Source organism: Leguminivora glycinivorella, chromosome 21 (assembly GCF_023078275.1).
Source record: "Leguminivora glycinivorella isolate SPB_JAAS2020 chromosome 21, LegGlyc_1.1, whole genome shotgun sequence".
Lineage (NCBI taxonomy): Eukaryota > Metazoa > Arthropoda > Insecta > Lepidoptera > Tortricidae > Leguminivora > Leguminivora glycinivorella.
In genome coordinates, this window is record NC_062991.1 from 13,811,150 (window position 1) to 13,829,700 (window position 18,551).

The window sequence follows — 18,551 nt, forward strand, 5'->3', positions numbered from 1 at the left end:
TCTCAGGAGCTGAACAAAGCTGCAACACTACTTTCAAATGATACCAATATTGATAGGTTACGATGAATAAGATTAGAGGTATTCTGCTTGAAACGAATTTTGCGCGAGGTGTAATTTGGTAGACGCCGAATGTATGGGGACGCGTGTCAAGCGGTACTCCCCGCCTACAGGTATGTGCTTGTAGTTTGCTTATTTATTATCCGATCGTAGAAATTTAAAAAGTAACAGATAGCTTAATAATGTAGTGAAATGATTTATATAATATATTTTTTAGCTAAGTGGCCGTTTTCATTGCCTTTTTGAGTCACAAAAATCAAAAACGAGAGTAAAAAAAAAGTATTTTTGCATTATTGTTAATTAAAAAATAACTAACAAAACTATACTTTTTACTTATAATAAATCTTAATCAGCATGTTATACGCTTTCAATCGACACCTCATTTTTCAAAATTGGATAAGGGGTTCTAGACAAATTGGCAAAAAATTGAAACCCGGGACCGCGATCTTTGTGACGTTATAGTTAACCCCCCCACAGTCTGAGAATGCGACAAGTCATTATTTCGTACTCAGTAAAGTCCACCGATCACAACGATACCACTTGTCAGCAGTATACTCTCCAGTCACATCAACTTTTTCCGAGACCCTCTCGCCGCTCTACTAGTTTGCCCCACCCAACCATACACAGGCTGGTACCGACTCCAAAAATAATTGATTTGTTTATAATTTGGATGTTTAGCTTATTGCAATACGATAAGAAATCTGAATTGAAAGGTTTATTATTTTTGGCTTTTTAGTTTCTCCGTGTTTTGTAACGCGCTTATTTTTGAAGGCGGTTTTATTTTTTGTTAAAAAGTTTATTTATTTGTTGATTTTTAGTGGTTCCTAGTGATATTATATGTATCAGTCCGAATACATGTACAGTAGTGAAAGAATTATCCTTTAACTCCTAACCATTGAGGAGTTGACCTTCCATCATCAGCTCAGCCACATAAAATTATTACCATCAGACGTAAATACTGGTGTACCTTTGAAAAATAGACTAAAAACATTACATGTGCCTATAACATTTGAAGAGTTCCCTCGATTTCTCCAGGATCCCATCATCAGACCCTGACTTGGTGCCAATGGGACCATTTAGGGGTTATACCGGTTCGATCAAAAAAAAAATTTTGAAAATCGGTCCACGATTCTCGGCGATATCGAATAACATACATACAAAAAAAAAATAAAAAAAAAAATAAAAAAAATAAACATTCAGTCGAATTGAGAACCTCCTCCTTTTTTGAAGTCGGTTAAAAATAGGTGTAACAAGGAGCCCTGAACTGATTTTGTATTCTCAGGAGCTGAACAAAGCTGCAACACAGTACTCCTTGGCTTCTGGGAAGCTTAACTTCGTTTTCAATCCTCACGTGGACCAGAAGAAAACACACCAGGTAAGAAAACGGTTTTTGATATTTTGTTAAATCTTAAGTGAACAACTGAACATTTTCATTTTCAAAGTTGATTTACCTTCCAGTATGTAGTATTTTGTCTCCTTGTTATAAACCTGCAGGGCTAAGATGGACTGCTGTCTATCATTTATCACCATCCATCACGTTCTAACCAGTATGTAAGTGCGAAAGTGACGCATGATATGACAGGTGACAAAAACACGACCATGATATGGCCACAGCACGGGGACTGGTTTAAATAAAATTCTACAAGATTGAGGACCATCTGCTGTTTAAACCCTAAGTAATATTGGCTATAGGACTTAGTCTTCTCATCGATTTCCTTTATATGTATTGTACCAAATGCATTTAACCCATATATGCCCATAGGGTCGTTTTCGACCCACTGCTGAAAACACGGTAGGACTCATTAAAATAAGTAGGAGAATTAGGTTGCCACCTCAAAAAATAGGGAAGAAAATATGAGTGTTGGGCACATATGGGTTAAGCCCTTTTTGTGGTAAATATTCACAGATTATCGACACTTGCAAGGCGGCATGCATCAAGACATCTGAAATGCTGCTGAATGTCCATGAGCTAGCCAAACAGGCTGGAGAAGATGGCCCCGCTTTAGACACTAAGGGTTCGCATGTTTCTGACGCGGCTCGCTCTCTGCTCACCACTGCACAGGTAAAATTTGCTTATTAAAATAGTTTGGAATTAATTTTTCTATATAGTCAAATATTTGATTAAAGACAATTCGTCTTGTAAAATATCATGAAGCTTTTTCATCACTACCAACTCTTGAATTTGTACAAGAACCGTCTGCGCTTCCAGAAGGACGATAGAGGAATGCCTCCATACGTGCAACGTAAGGCTTAATTACTGAGTTGATCATGTACAGGTTTATTCACGAAAGTTACCATGAATGGAATGAACGAAATTTTTATTGTGTGAGTGACACATCGGTATACAGTCAGATAAATTTAATACCTACACACATAGACGTTTTCATTCACTCATTCATTCCATTCGTGCCAGCTCTCAACCAAACAAAAATCAATCAAATCAACCTGAAATTTTAATTACCAATTCTATGAGTAAGTATTCTGTTTCTAATTGTACCTCTGTTCCACAGCTCACAGCGCACTCTGTCAACTCCCCCCGCTGCCAAACCGCGCTTCTCGAATCATCAGACCGACTTACATCCTCCATCGAAGACCTTCAAACCATATGGACGCCCGTCGTCAAAGCTCCGAAGTTCAAGGCCATTGGGGAAGAACTAGCCAAGGAGAAACAGGCCGTCGATGGAGAGATAGCAACACTTAGGAAATTGGTTAAAGAAGGAGCAGGTATTTCTTGTTTATACCATATTGTTTTTGACACACAGGTATTACAGATTGAAATGGCATTCATTAGATCGAGCTGCACCTTTTGACCACAAGTTATACCCAGTGAATCGTCCACTGCACCTAGGGTTTGCTAAAGACAAATTATAAAGACATTTACCTATGTTCATCTTGATCAGTTTCGTAATTTTAACATTTTCAACGTTGTTTATATTTATTTATTCAATTTCCTTGAGTATATTGGGTAAATTGTTCCTTGAGTAAATTTGACCAGCCAGTGTTTAAAATCCATCTTATTTTTAGGAATAAAGGGCAAGAAACCACCAGTTCCGGCCAGAACTGATTCTGAAAAGACAGGCAAGAAACCCGAGGCGCGAGTGATTGGTGCTACCAAGGAGTTCCTAGACAGACTTCGACTAGAGGGCAGTATGGGTAAGAATTTAACGTATGTCTAAAACTCGTCACTCGCTTATGTATCTTTTTGACGTTCAAAATGGCGGTGGAGGCAAATTCAAAGACTTTTAGGAGCCGATGATTTCCCTTAGACATAGAAATTATTCTTGACAGTTCAATTTGGGACAGGCTCCATGAGAGAAGAGAATCATCAAGTTTTTCTAAATAATCGGGCTCAGACATCGGGCGTCAACGTTCACAATTTTTGTCTTATGACAAAATAGTAAATCTTTTGAAAAACGCCACCTCCATTTGTATTTTCAGAGAAAGAAAGCTGCGGTGAAGCAGTGAAGTCACCGGTGTCGGCAACGCATCCTCAAACTGATGAGGAAAAACGAGCTAAGCTCCAGTTCGGCAAATGCATCGACGATGCACGGAAAAATATTGCCTCTACTGAACAGATATTGCAATCGGTCAGTACATTAAGGACCTTTTTTTTTTAGTATGAATAGGTAGACGATCACACCTGATGGTGAGTGATGACCTTTTATTTAATAATCCAATTTCTTAGGTTTCTTGTGAAATTTACTTTATCCAAACCACCAACCAAAGTAAGTGTTGCTATGATAAAAAAAAAATTTATATACCCTTTTTTGCCAACCTGTAGGTAGTTCAACTGTGATAAAATGAATAAAGATATAAAACTAAAAAAATACTGGAAAGTATTATCCTTCCAGAATCATTCGCGCTTGTAAATTTTATAAAGTTACATTTTCATAATGGCTTGTAATTCTTGTGAAGTTACTTTTAATAATGATTGACTTTCAGGCCTTCGTTGATGACGGGAAAGACCGTGCACCTCTCGACGACGCTCACATCCAGGCCCTCAACAAACAGATGGAACACAAGGTGGCGAGAGCCAACGCTGCTACCGCTCATTTGCTGGCTTGCCGAAGTAAGTAGCACAATGGCTAATAGATGGTTAGATGGCGTTGATTGTAACTATATGTCCGACACGGCCATCCTGATATTGTACAGGACCTACTGTGTAATGTTCTTCTAAATCAGGGGTTTTCAAAGTGTGGGGCGGTCCCTCCAGGAGAGGCACAGCTACATTATATAAGAGGGGCGTGAGGCCGTGGGACAAGTGGACAACTAACTAATAGTTTAGTAATGTGTAATGTGTACATTTGTCCCTTCGAAGGACTGCGTAATTTCTTCCAATCCTACTTATTTCTTTGTCTGTTTAATAAGAAAATACGCAACGTCGTATGAAGCTTTTGTTAACATTTTAATCTTTTTATATTCTTAGGTGGAGACAATCCGGATTACAAACTTGGAACGAAATGTGTTACTGCAATTTCTGACCTCATGCCAACCATTGCTGCAGGTAACTAAAATCTAAATTAACACCAGCTTGCCCCTAGTCCTACTGCTGTAACATTTTACTTAAAAAATCAGCGTGAGTAGCCGAATGCACAAACGCTCACTTATACGAAACGCTCGTAGATATCTATCTCTATCGCTCTTGCGTACAGAGCCAGGCTATCTTTCGCGGCGTTTCGTTTTCGTTTCGCATCGTAGAAATGCCATTCGTCTGCAGGGCCAGGTACTGCATATTCGCAGCACTGTGGAGTTTTCTCCACGTAGGTTTAATTAAAATTATGGGTCTCTTGTTTTGCTTATTAAAATACAGATTATCTATAATTTTACAGTAAAGTGGAGGCTGATATTTTTTTTCATTCCAACCCCAACGTGTGATATATTGTTAGATAGGTTTTTAAAAATGAATAAGGATTTACTGAGATCATTTTTTGATAATATAATATTTTCGGAAATAATCGCTCCTAAAGGAAAAAAAAGTGCGTCCCCCCCCCTCTAACTTTTGAACCATATGTTTAAAAAATATGAAAAAAATTACAAAAGTAGAACTTTATAAAGACTTTCTAGGAAAATTGTTTTGAACGTGATAAGTTTAGTAGTTTTTGAGAAAAATACGGAAAACTACGGAACCCTACACTGAGCGTGGCCCGACACGCTCTTGGCCGGTTTTTACATACATGGATTAATGTATTTTTTATTTTAAATGGGCTTACTCTTGGCCACAGACTAACCAAAGGCAAAGTAGTATAATTAGTTTTGAAATATTATATGTATTTTTTACACTAGATGCCATAAGGCTCGCAGACCAGAAAGATCCAGTAGGGAGAAAGCTCTTCCTTGGAGATACGATGGGTCTCTGCACCGCTTCGAAGAATCTTTGCGACACAGCTAAAACCGATAGAAAGGTGAGGCATTTTTGTACGAATAATTGTCGTTTAGAAATCTCCGTATTGTCTCATTCAGAAGTACCCCGCATTCTTCTGCATATCATAAATCCAAAAGAGCTACCGAACGGCAAGCCCTTCTTTTATCCATCATCATTGCATGTCTTCATTTTTCAAATTATTTCACTAGCTAGAAGCGGGCTTAGGTAGCCACCTTTTTCAAGCTAATTACAGATCACTAAAGGCTCTAGCCGAATACCGCTCAGGAAACGAAGCGCTCTATCTAAAAAGCCAGCAGCGTTCGCTTTCGTTTGGCGTCGGAGTATTCGGTACATATAAAAAATTCAGTATATAATGATAAAACTTTGTTATTTTCAGAAACTAAAAGATGCCGCCGTTGAATTCGGTAATCATTCATCGAAGTTACTATACGCAATCAGCACCGACATTGATCCAAGCCAGGAGAAAGAGGTATGATTGGCTTACAGTTTTTGGAAATATTTTTCATTTATTAAAATTAAAAAAAAATTGAAGGGACCTTCAGCCAAGCCCATCAATCTGGCAAACATTAACTGACTAAAAAATTAAAATTTTCTGCACCGAAGAACTTACTGATCATCAGTGTGCCTCTTTAGAGAGTTTTTTAATCCGTTAAAAGGTTCAGAAACAACATTCTTTGTCTAAAAACGTTAGCGTGAAAGAAGGGAAAATATTCTGATCGTGCATTTGCATTGAATGTTTACTTGATACAGATTCTGTTACGAGTGAAATCGGCCGGTGACGTGGCTTGCCGCGTGGCGGAACATTCAGGTGAAGCCCCGACGGCAGGACGCTGCGCGAGCCAGGCTACTCTGCTGATGTACACTGCCAAGGTTAGTTACTGATAGATGGCTGGGCCACGAACAGGTTTCCATGACCAATCCTAGGCGATACTTCGTATAATGTTCAACGGCCATGAATAATAAATCTTCATGAGGGTTAGCTGCTGGTTTATTGGTAGGTTGAGGAATGGCAGCTATCGAAACGCGTGAAATATGAAACGGGACGTTTACTGACTGACAAAATGTTGAAATGGGGTAGATGGAAGGAAACTGTACTCCTGCGATGGAAACCTAACTGTTTGTGTTTTCAACATTGAGCAGAGATTTGCATTTGCAGAAATTGGGACTAACAATTAGCGTCAGTTGTAGTTAACAAAAAAAACCGGCCAAGAGCGTGTCGGGCCACGCTCAGTGTAGGGTTCCGTAGTTTTTCGTATTTTTCTCAAAAACTACTGAACCTATCAAGTTCAAAATAATTTTCCTAGAAAGTCTTTATAAAGTTCTACTTTTGTGATTTTTTTCATATTTTTTAAACATATGGTTCAAAAGTTAGAGGGGGGGGACGCACTTTTTTTTCCTTTAGGAGCGATTATTTCCGAAAATATTAATATTATCAAAAAACGAAGTGCTTACGGTTACTGAGATTATCCGCGGACGGACGGACGTGGCGAAACTAGGGTTTGTAACAACTAAGCTTTTTTATATAAAAATTCGACAATTTGGTATCTACATATATAAAAATCTACTCACTCGGATCCTTCCATTCGGGACAACTCTTATTACTCGACCGACCTGTACTTTGGATAATCAATTATAAATTTGTCCCTCTAGCTCGTAGCCCCCTCAATCCAAGACCCAGAATGTCAGGACGCGCTCACCACAGCCTCCAAAGACCTGACTGACCACCTGAAGACCATCCCCTCAACCACTCCTAAGCTGACACAGGAGATCATGGAGCTGGAGAAGATTCTAGAAGCCTTGAGGAGTGACGTGGCAAGTGGAAACCTGGTGAAGAAGAAGGAGGAGAAACTGGTGATTGAAGATACGCCATTGAGGAAGCTGACTGCGCAGATTATTGAGGATTGTAAGGTAAATTTGACTTTTTAATGATAAACTAGAAACTATCCTGAAGGCCTTGAGAAGCTGTGAGGCTGACGGCATAGATTATTGAGAATTTCAAGATAAATAAAACTGCTTTTTATTTTGAACTAACTATCCCTAAGCTGACGTCGGAAATCAAGAACAGGAAAAGATTCACTTCTTATTTTTGACCGCAGCCCACGCCAGTTCGGCCAAAAATTTGGTCACAAAAATTTGTTAAATAGGTATGAGATTTGTTACCTAAAACGGATTGTCACATGATCAAACTTTGAAAAGGGATAAAAATAACCTAATTTTGCATTATTTTCAGCAAAACGCCGAGTGCACGTCCAACCCCGCAGCAGAGCGGAAGGCCATGGCTGACTTCGCTAACAAACTCTCTGACGGTCTCAGGATCATGGATGTGGCCAATGCCAGGTGTAAGAAGGAACCTCATGTGAGTAATCGCTAGAGATATAATTTTTAAATACATAACCCAAATATTATTCAAGACAATTTTATCCTGCTTCTAGACTGGTAAACTAAGACTTCGTATACAGCTTGATTTGTTTCTGGCCTTCTATCCAAGCAAGTTTTCTTTCTAGATCGCTTTTCCGTATTGGCGCCACAGAGCCATTTCCTTTTTTTTTGCGCCGAAGCGTCAACGATTTGCACGTTTGGATGGCCAGCTGAATAAATTCACTTCAATTAAGTACCTAATATGGTTTTTACTGTTTTTAAGCCTTTGCTTTGAGATCCGTCAATAACCACTGTTAAATTAATACGTTGTAATTAATCCTACCAGGATCTAAGAAGACGCGAGGAGTTAGAAGACGCAGTGTTAAACTTGCAGCATCTGGTGCTGCAATGCCGACCACGAGGCGGTGCTGTTAACGAAGCGCAGAGCAATATCGTCAACCTTTCGGTAAGTTATTGTATAAGTTCCTACTGTATTTACTGTGAATGTCCAGAATATATTTGGACCTAAAACAGACGTTCTTAAATTGTATGACAATAGGTTGCACTGTTATCCACACCTTCACTGTAATATTGAACGTATTTTGACTTCCAACTCGACCAGTGTTTTCACTACGTAATTTACGTGCCTATGTCTTCATAAGACATTATGAATTATATGATTGATGGGGAATCTAATGTCAAAAGTTCCCTATCAAATAGAAGACCAAAAACAATTTGTACCTAACACCTAAAGTTGTAAAATTTCAAAAAGTTTCAAAAACAAGTTGTAAACTTTTAATTATATCCATGATCTCCTGTAGTGAATCCTTTTTAAAGGAGGTAGAATTCGCGGAATATTATCAAAACTACTAAAGAAATATTTTGTAATATTTTTCTATCCCTTCTTCTCCAGGACTTCCTAACCGACGTGTCCACAAACGCCACTCGCCTCCAACGCGCCGCTCACGCAGCAGAAAACAGCGCCGGTCCGCACTCACGCGCAGCGGGGGCCGTGCGCGCGCAGTGCCAAGAGTTATGTGACGCAGCTGCTAAGGCTACTCCTAAAGAGCTTGATGCACCTATGGTTGACGTAGACCATGCTGCTAAGGTAAAATTCTAAATCAAGTCTAGTAAACAATCTTTTGATATTGACTACTTTCTTTTTGCTGAAATAAAACGTCTTGAGGATGTAACCGAACCTAAAAACGTGTGTTACGTGCAATCGCAGTACCAGGAACTGTGTAACACTACGCTACTCGTAAGGAACTAGATGTGCCTACAGTTAACGTGGATCATATTTATTGGGTAAAACATTGAGGAAAAATATATTGAATCCAAAGAGTAAATCCACAATTACGGAATAACGACGCGACCCTAATCTACGATTTTAAAAATCAAAGTCTACATTATGTTTTTCCCTATTCAGGAATGTGTCAGCAGAGTCCAAAAGATCAACACAACGATTGAATGCTGTCCCGAAGGCGCTGGCAAAACTAACCTCCAGAAAGAAGCGCGCCCACTCAACGAGAGCTGTACATTGCTTCAGTAAGCGCATCTCCTTATTATCTTAGTATTTCCCCCCTTTTTTAGTTGAGATAAACGTCTTAGGGTCACTTGCACCACCGAAAATGGAGGGTTAACCCGAGGTTGACCCTCCGAACCCGAGGTTAACCCACCATTTAATATGGAATTTAACAGTTGACAGCCCATTAACCTTGAGTTAAGCGGGTGGTGCAAGTGCATGTTCCTTAGTCATAAACACAGGTGGCTTTGCATCTAAAATTATAAGAGGCGCTAAAAACTTGAGGTGTTCTTGAACGTGACTAGATATCTTGAAAGCTGTGGGATTCTTGTTTCAAATTATTTTTCGCTAATATTTGGGTCCTTTCAATTAACACTGAATGATTAACATTTTAGATACGCATCTCAATCGGCGTTGGCAACGGCACAATGTGCGGCGCTGGATGAAGCGCTCAACGATCTCACAGATCTGGAGAACAGGATAGACAAAATGCTGCAACCTAGGCAAGGAGAGAAATTTACAGTGCAGGTGAGAATATTTTGCTTTTATCCATAGCTGGGCACCGTTAACCAAATAGTTAACTTCGTTAATCGCTAATCCGTTACTAAAAAAGTTAACTTCGTTAATCGTTAAAGCGATACATTTCGACAAATTTAACGTAAGTTAAAGTTAATCGTTAATCCGTTAATACGTGAAAAAAAAAAATACTTTTCTTTAAATATTTAGTTGCATCAGTATCCACTATAACGTATTATATTTCTGTAAAAGGCCGAAGTAGAGCTAGCCTATTGAACTCTAGGCTGCACGTGGAAGGCAGTGATCGCCTGAGCTACTGCCAAGAGCTGTGTCAGGAGAGATGCTGACGGTGACGGGACTGTTGTGGCACTTTGGGCGGTAGAGGCTAGGGAAGCGAATGTGATCGTAAATAGGGCTCGAATTTGCTGCCCTATCACTACAACAGTCGCCATGGTAAAGCTTAGGATTCACCGAATCAAAGTTAGTAAAAGCAAATCCACAAGAATACTTTTGAGGTAATATTTCGGACTTTTAGCAATCGACATCGGTAAAGCCTAGGATTTACCGGCAAATCATAGGATTTGCCGTACTTCGGGCTTTTATAGTAGCGTTCAGAACGTGTTTTTCGCAGCGCAGATGGCGCCTGTGCCCTACTAGATTAACGATTAACGGACTCGGAGAAATTTAACGGAAGTTAACGAGTCCGTTAACATTTTTTCAAGTTAACTTAAAAGTTAATCCGTTAATCGAAATGTTAACTTCGTTAATTAACGATTAACGGATTAACGAGTTAATGCCCAGCTATGCTTTTATCCATTATAGGTATCTACTCTTTGAGATCACCAGTAGCCTACTGCCTTCTGCAGTAGTAGTCTTTCTTTCTGACTGTGAATTTATCACCAGTGATAATGGACTCAGACTCCAAGATTGTAGGCGTAAAATTTGACGTGAGTTTCACTAAGTGTAGAAAGGATTAATATCGAACCAAGACCTCAACTGGTTTCGTAATTCGCTCTGTACTTCGTTTCCTATTTGAACTTTGTCAGTTTGTACTTTTCATGAGTTAACATTTTGTATTTAATCATTATTATTCCGAAAAAAAATATTCCAGACTGTCCCCTCACCTTCTCTGCTAGCGTCTCGCGCCCGTCTCGCTACAGCAGCTGCAGGCGTGAACCGTGATGCTCAAGAGCTTGCACCAGCTTTCACCCGTTACGTTGCTAATATGAGGGCACATGTTGATGTTGCTGATGAGCAGAAGAGGAGGAGGTAATATTGGTATCCTTATTCTGCCCCCATAGCATCTCTATTGGCATCTCACTCGTAACAGCGGCCGTGGGTATTAACCTAAACGCTCAAGAGCTTGGGCCATTCTTCACCCGCTACGTCGCTGATATTAGGGCACAATACAGGTTGATGTTGCTGATAATCAGAAGAGAAGGAGGTAATGTTGCTATCCTTATTATGCCCTCTTAGTATTTCTCCTATTATCTCACTCATAACAGCGGCCGTGGGTGTTAACATAAACGCTCAAGAGCTTGTACCAGTCTTCTGCAGCTACGTTGATGATACGAGAGCGCATGTTGATGTTGCTGATGAGCAGAAGAGGAGGTAATATTTCAGCCCTTATCTTGTCTGTCAGCAGAACGAGTCTTTACTCATTATGTGGATCTTCAAGTAGATCTTCAAACACAATAATTAGTTAAACTTAAATTAAAATGTCTTTTGATGCATCAGAAACAACCTACAACGTTATATTTTTCTTTTAAGGTTGGCTGATCACCTCAAGAAGCTCCAAGATCGGTTGAAACTCCTAACTTTGGAAACAGGAAGACAGGTGGTAACGTGGAGACCTGCCAACGAGGGTGATGTTATCGCCATCACTGACGACATTCTCAAGGTAAGATATTTTAGAAGGATATCAGTGTGTTTAATGACTTCAGATTTTCGTAAGTTCTAGTCAATCTAAAGATGGATCAAAAAAATCTAGGAAACTCTTCTTTATGATTTCAAAACACAATTTCGCAAAGAACCACAAAGGGCATAATTTATTTATTTATTTAATCAAAAAGTAACACAGCATTACAGTTTACACCAAGGCACTGTGAAACTACAAAAATACAAAACAAGACTTACAAAAAAAAAATATAAAAGACATACAAAAAATAAACAAATTAAACATTAGATTTGGGCGACGACGTAACAGCGTAATAATATATGTCTGATTGTGTTTTGAATTTCGCTAAAGGATTTTTCGGTGTTATTGTTTTACAATTCTTTTTTTTACAGGAATTAGATAGCGCTGAGGAAGTAATCGGATTAAAAACCGATAAGAACAACAACATAGCTTACGAAGACTTAAAGAAACTACTTCTGCCAGTAGAAACTTACAGGATGGAAGGAGATAAGAAGTAAGTAGATAACAATATCAAGTAGATACTCTGGGCAGGCCTTAATTGTAGCAACCACGGTTGGGAGAGACATCAACGTCACGCATCTATGGAATTATCCATACAAAAAATTTTGCTGATTCGGTGACGAACCATTTATTATTTTGATACAGTGTGCGGCAAACTTTTAGACCATTAGGCGTAGTGGTGGGGGGGGGGGACAAGTTCGCGTATCGTACACATACGAGCAAATAAAAAAATCGCTTCCACGCAGGTAAGGCCGCGTGGTCTAAAAGTCTGCCGCGAACTGTACCTAACTATCTTACATTTTACAAACTTAGGGAGCCTTGCAAAGAATTCATTAATATATCTAGTACGAGTAGCCATAACAGCTGAAGAAAGTGTTTTAACTGTTCCTACAAAAAGATGTCTATCCTTGTTATTTATTATTCTGCTCATGTTTGTATTATTGATGTTACTAGGAAACTAGAAGCAAAACTAGAACCCTACGCCACAAAGCTCAACTCTATGGCCGAGACTTTAACGCTCAGTATCGGCAAGCCAGGGTCCCTCGCTCGCACTGCCCACGTTACTGCGGAATCTGCAGTCCAACTGACAGCGTTGGCTAAGGCCTTGAAGAGCGACGAGGTAAGAGAAATGATGCTATTTGGCTATCCATATCTAATATTAAAATGGGAAAGTGTGTGTGTCTGTTTGTTTGTCCGTCTTTCACGGCAAAACGGAGCGACGAATTGACGTGATTTTTTAAGTCGAGATGGAGTGTCATAGGCTTTTACTTTTTGTCTCTTTCTAACGCGAGCGAAGCCGCGGACAAAATAAGCTAGTAATTTTACGGTTGAATTACTGAAGTTCATAATGCTCTACAAAATTCAATCTGATGGCTGAGACTGAGAACTTAATTCTCAGTATTTATTGGTAAGTCGGTTTGGCTAGCCTGTACCACAGTATAATAAAGAGTACTATCGTACAGTATGGACACCAAACATAGTGCGGCGTGACGGCAGACCGCGAAGGAGATGGCGGCACGATCTTTCGAAAAGATTGGCCAAACATTGCCTTACACCGAGACGCGTAGAAGTAAGAGAGGGAGGCCTTTGCCCACCAGTAGGACACAACAGGCTAACAAATAAATAATATTTGCAAATTCTTTGAAACTTTTCTTTTATAACCACATTTTTAACAGGACCCGACGAGGAACAGCAAAATAGACGAAGTGTCTCAAGAGTTATGCTTCGTAACTTACAACCTACTGAAAACTGCAGAGACGGCGAACAATGTAAGTTGTTTAATTTCCAAAGTCCTTTTGTATGAATTGGAAGGTACCTATATTTAACAAAATAAATTGGTCAACTCTAAAATTACATTGACACTTAATCATTATCTGTTTTTTCTTAAAGTACATACATACATACATACAATCACGCCTGTATCCCATAAAGGGGTAGGCAGAGCACATGAAACTACTAAAGCTTCAGGGCCACTCTTGGCAAATAAGGGGTTAAAAGAAAACGAAACTGTGCCATTGCAGTGACAGGTTGCCAGCATCTCGCCTACACCACAATTTAACCCGTATCCCATAGTCGCCTTCTACGACACCCACGGGAAGAAAGGGGGTGGTGAAATTCTTAACCCGCCACCACACAGACAAAAAAAGAAGGTTAAAGTACTTAAACAAAAATAGGGTTCTGTTACAATTAACCTTGTATTATTTATGTTTTTTTTTCTAGGAGCCAAGCACTTTCGAATCTCGAAGAAGGATGTTAGATGCATGCCGATCGCTAAGTGATGCCATCAACAAATTGGTAAGATCTTCGTTTACATTATGTTTAGTCATAGACATAAATATAAAATTCTAATTGCCTTCTATTATTTGTAGATTGGCGTTAAGTGTCACTTTCGAGCCATAAATCTATGTCAAAAGTAACACCTTAACGCCATCTACAAGTATAATCGAAAGCTACAAGACATTTTTTTGCTGGCGCCATCTATGTGTGGTGTAGTGTATGCGCGTTCTTAGGCGGTCGCATTTTAATGTATGGGATGGTATGATCTTTTTATATTTAATCTATGGTTTAGTACGAAGTTTATTTGCATGGGTTTTGGATACCCAATAAATTATCATTATTATCATTCAATGGTTGGAAAGACTTTATTTTTTTTTTACTTCACTTTGGCTTTTCTTACAATTACTTTCTGTAAGTGAAGTCAGTACCTATGTGTAGGTACAATAGGTACATACATATGTAAGAGTTATACAAGCTATTCGAAAAACCTGGTGACATACTTCTTTCATCCCATTAACAGTATAATAAAGAGTACTATCGTACAGTATGGCCACTCCCGCTCCCCGCTGTAAGTGCCGCCCACCCGCTCTCGGTTATCTCATTGTTAATACCGCCTGTCAAAAACGCAAACAGTCGACCGGTCATATTTCACTCATGCAAGCATAGTACACGTTCATCTACAACAGCTTAGACTGTGTGCTTGGAACGTGCCTCTTTCATATAAGGTAACGGCGCCTATTAACGTGGTACTTAAGCAGATTTCAAAAGATACCAAAAAATTAAGGGTATCAAAGCTCATTAACGACCACAAATATTTTTTTTATGGAAGAGTATTTATTGAACTATTAGTTTTGAAGAGTTTTAGGATCATTTTAGTTTATTATATGTCATAAAATGATTATTGAAGCCAACATACCTAAATTTTCTATTACCGTGGTAATGAACAGGTTGCAGTTCTATTAACGCGAATTGCGATTTCATTACCGAGGGTATGAATGACAGTGTTTTTCTGCCATCGGTAAATAGAAACCCATCTCAAAATTCGGAGCTTAATACCGACGGTTGAATATACAAATTATGACAAATACATATACCTATACTATCCTCCTTTATGAATACCCACAGAAGACTCAGTTTCACCTAAGAAATCTGTACTTACGGTACACTAAATGTCATATTTTGATACAAGACTAATATGTCGCTCGGTAATAGATACTTCTATAGGAACCCATTACCGACCCAAACAAATATTGCATGGATCGGTAATAGATTCTTATATATTCTATTACCGAGGGTTATCTGATCGTACCATCGGTAATAGGCATAAATTGGAGTATTATAAAATCTAATTCCGACCCATAAAAACAAAGTCATACAGATGTATTTTCATTACAAATCAAAATAAAATATTGCAACCTTATATTTAAACCAAGCTTACATAACTGGTAAGTAAGCATCAGACTTTATGTCAATGTTTAAAAAATTGACAAATTAACGGTTTTCATAGAAACTACGAAATCAGTCATGAAGTTTTTGCTAAAAATTAAGGTTTTGTTGAATAATTTTCATACCGCGTAAATAGTTCTTTGATAGCGTGAATAGATCAAGATTGAAACAACTGTAAGACATTATATAACTGATCACATATACTTAAAATAAAGCAAAAAGAACTAATATCACTACTTTAACTATTACCGTGGTATACCACAGTAATAGAATCTACTCACGAAATGGCGCCTTTCACCGCTGTCTTTTAATTTCCACTTTAAACACATTTCCAGGCTAAACAATACCTAAAAAGTACTCAGAAGTCATGTAGAAAACTATAAACAATAATTTGAAATGCATAACTTTCACCTGTTTGCCATAATTATTACGTAAACTACTAAATGAGATTGGAGTTCACTTAGGTTTAGCGTCACACGTCAGTATGACACAAACTCTTCTCGCGGCCCCGTGGCAAAAACTGTCAAATAGCGAGCGTCTTCTTTCATTCACACTCTCTATCGCCTATATGTGCGTTAGTCAACTAAACAGGCTTCCTTTGTGTGAGTAACTTTTTTTAAGAAATTGGTCGGTTTGCCTATAAAATGCGTATTTGCAAATGCGGCGGTAATGGACGTCGATTTCGATACCCGCGTTGATAGCCGCCGTTACCTTATTTGATCGCCAGTGTCCGAGGTGTGGTTGTAGTCAAAACTTTATTCTACTGAAACTGACTTGAGTAGTATGACAAGTTTGCACTAACGGCCCGGCCACGACATTGGTCTAAGCCCGACAGCGGTGAGCGGCAGCCATACGTGCAAATGAAAAGTCCCATCGCTGTGTCTCGCTCCAATGTATATCCGCCACTCACCGCTGTCGCGCTTAGACTAAGTAATTTTCAAACTAATTTTAATCGCAACAGGTAAGAGCCTCGTCAAGCGGAGACAAGTTACAACGCGAGTGCAACGAGATGAACAGGGCTCTTCAACTGCGCCAGAGCACAATACAAGCCCGGCCCACATGCGCGTTGCCGTACGCCGAATGCGTATCTGCCTTGCAGACACAACATGAAGCTATTAGTAAGTCACCCTTGTCACTGGCATTTAAATATTGTTATTATTATCAGGGCACGTAGCCGAATGGCACAAACGCTCACGAAACGCTCACGAAACGAAACGCTCGTAGATATCTATCTCTATCGCTTTTGCGTATTGGCGCGACAGAGCCAGACTGCCTTTCTGCGGCGTTTCGATTTCGCTTCGCGTCGCAGAAATGCCATTTGGCTACGGGGCCAGGCCACATTGTCCCACAGTTGGGCAAAGGCCTCCCACTTATTCTTCCAGCAGTCCCTATTTTCGGAAGTGTTTCACCAGTCTTTGTCAAAGGCGTTCGCGCTCGCGTTGCTCTCGTTGCGTCTGTTGGCGACAGATCCGCCGACACCTCGAATTAACTCCCCAGCAACAGCGAGCTGTCCTGTTATCTCTGACGTCGTTTCCGTTACGCTTTTCTGGCATTGCCGTAGCGTAGCTAAAGAGACATCACATACGCGCTACCCTTAAAAAAACTGGTCACTTTTTTATATCAAGATCTTCAGCAAGAAGATAATTCCACAACCACTGGAGGATAATTGTTGGCCAGTTCTTTAATAAGTATTTTGTTTTGTTTACAGAGAACTTAAAGAGTGAGGAGCCAGTATCCAGGGAAGAATTCAGTACCTCCCTCGACTATTTGGCGTCGGCTGTCAACAACAACGTGGATTATGCCGAGCACTGCGCTTACTTGGTGAGTCAAGTCAAAATAAATTATTCATATAGGCAATAAGCATTTTCAAATCGTCTACAAGGTACAAGTTTAGTACAATAAGATCGTTGAATTGTATAATTTGATAAGAGTGCTGGTTTCGAAAGGCATTCTTTTTTTATCCACATTTTAATATTTTGGTAAATGGTTCAAATGGTTGTATCCAATAATATGAGCACAGTTTCATCAATTAAGAATATTTTAAACCTACTTATACTAAAAGTTGGAGTCGTTGGTGACCTAATGTCTTTAACACTCAACTTTCAGACACTTTCGTTGGAAAGTTGTCAAAAACACCATAAAGTACTGTGTCCATTATTTTTTGAACCTCATTGATGTACAATTTTTCTTACAGTTGTCAGTATCGGAGCAGCATCCAGAGTTATCCAAGGATGGTATGGTGGACACAGAGCGGATTCAGAAGCTGATAGCAGCTCTGCAAGACTCCTGCTTCAGGACCACCAGACCGGGCATCGTGCACCAGGTATCATGAATTCTTGCAGCTGTCAGCTTCCAGATCTCTCCAAGGATATGTTGGTGGACTAGGAGCGTATTCAAAAGTTGATCGCTACCACAGATCGCTACTTCACGCGCGCGGTGTGTCCCCCTCCCTCCCCTCGCATGCGGCGAAAACATCGAAACTGTGATTGAACCACTAGTCCAGAAAATGACGTCAGCACCGTGCATATTTTCCTGTAGTATCTATCTCAAAATGAATTCATTGCAGACACCCAGAAAAGTAATGGTTGTTATATATTTGCAGCATCCAGAAAAGTGAGATTTAAAGTCCAGAGATGATTTATCATTTAGGTGATGCTGCGATTATCTAGTGAAAGTTTGTTTTAAATATTGTGCACATTATCGGATCCGTATTTAAGAAACAAATATCTTGGATGTAGAAAGAGCGTTGGTAGGATTTACAAAGACAAAACGTTTCTAGTCAAAGATGTGCGAGAAAACATATAAATATAAATTAACGGCATATCACAATCTACTATTGATCTTCAATACTGACTCCGATATCGGTATCAACAACTTACATTGTATCGATTATGTAACTTTGTAAACCCTGCACTTGCGCAAGTAACGCTGCCGGAGATTAACACTGATATATCTTATACTGTGTCGCTACTGCGAAAGACTCCTGTGTTGACTCCAGCCACCGTTGCTTCAGAACTACTGTCAGTAATGGTGCAGCATCCAGAAATGTCCAGAGATGACATGGTGGACATTAA

The 18,551-nt window shown here is 39.4% G+C and overlaps 1 protein-coding gene across 6 annotated transcripts in view; it reads left to right on the top strand.

Moving 5' to 3' along the window:
* The window catches only part of LOC125237455 (talin-2-like), a 137,362-nt gene that overhangs the window by 76,751 nt on the left and 42,060 nt on the right, over positions 1-18,551 (top strand). For all 6 annotated transcript variants that reach the window (XR_007178330.1, XM_048144548.1, XM_048144549.1 and 3 more), the window contains exons 42-66: positions 1,340-1,432; positions 1,964-2,119; positions 2,568-2,781; positions 3,082-3,210; positions 3,496-3,644; positions 4,000-4,126; positions 4,484-4,561; positions 5,341-5,459; positions 5,817-5,909; positions 6,191-6,310; positions 7,091-7,348; positions 7,671-7,796; positions 8,145-8,264; positions 8,712-8,906; positions 9,225-9,343; positions 9,716-9,848; positions 10,948-11,105; positions 11,607-11,736; positions 12,126-12,247; positions 12,709-12,874; positions 13,431-13,523; positions 13,975-14,049; positions 16,439-16,595; positions 17,186-17,298; positions 17,672-17,800. Coding sequence is in view for 5 of the 6 variants with exons in the window: in XM_048144548.1 (XP_048000505.1) it covers positions 1,340-1,432; positions 1,964-2,119; positions 2,568-2,781; positions 3,082-3,210; positions 3,496-3,644; positions 4,000-4,126; positions 4,484-4,561; positions 5,341-5,459; positions 5,817-5,909; positions 6,191-6,310; positions 7,091-7,348; positions 7,671-7,796; positions 8,145-8,264; positions 8,712-8,906; positions 9,225-9,343; positions 9,716-9,848; positions 10,948-11,105; positions 11,607-11,736; positions 12,126-12,247; positions 12,709-12,874; positions 13,431-13,523; positions 13,975-14,049; positions 16,439-16,595; positions 17,186-17,298; positions 17,672-17,800 (3,372 nt within the window). In the remaining variant the exon portion in view is untranslated. The remainder of the gene's footprint in view (positions 1-1,339; positions 1,433-1,963; positions 2,120-2,567; positions 2,782-3,081; positions 3,211-3,495; positions 3,645-3,999; positions 4,127-4,483; positions 4,562-5,340; positions 5,460-5,816; positions 5,910-6,190; positions 6,311-7,090; positions 7,349-7,670; positions 7,797-8,144; positions 8,265-8,711; positions 8,907-9,224; positions 9,344-9,715; positions 9,849-10,947; positions 11,106-11,606; positions 11,737-12,125; positions 12,248-12,708; positions 12,875-13,430; positions 13,524-13,974; positions 14,050-16,438; positions 16,596-17,185; positions 17,299-17,671; positions 17,801-18,551) is intronic.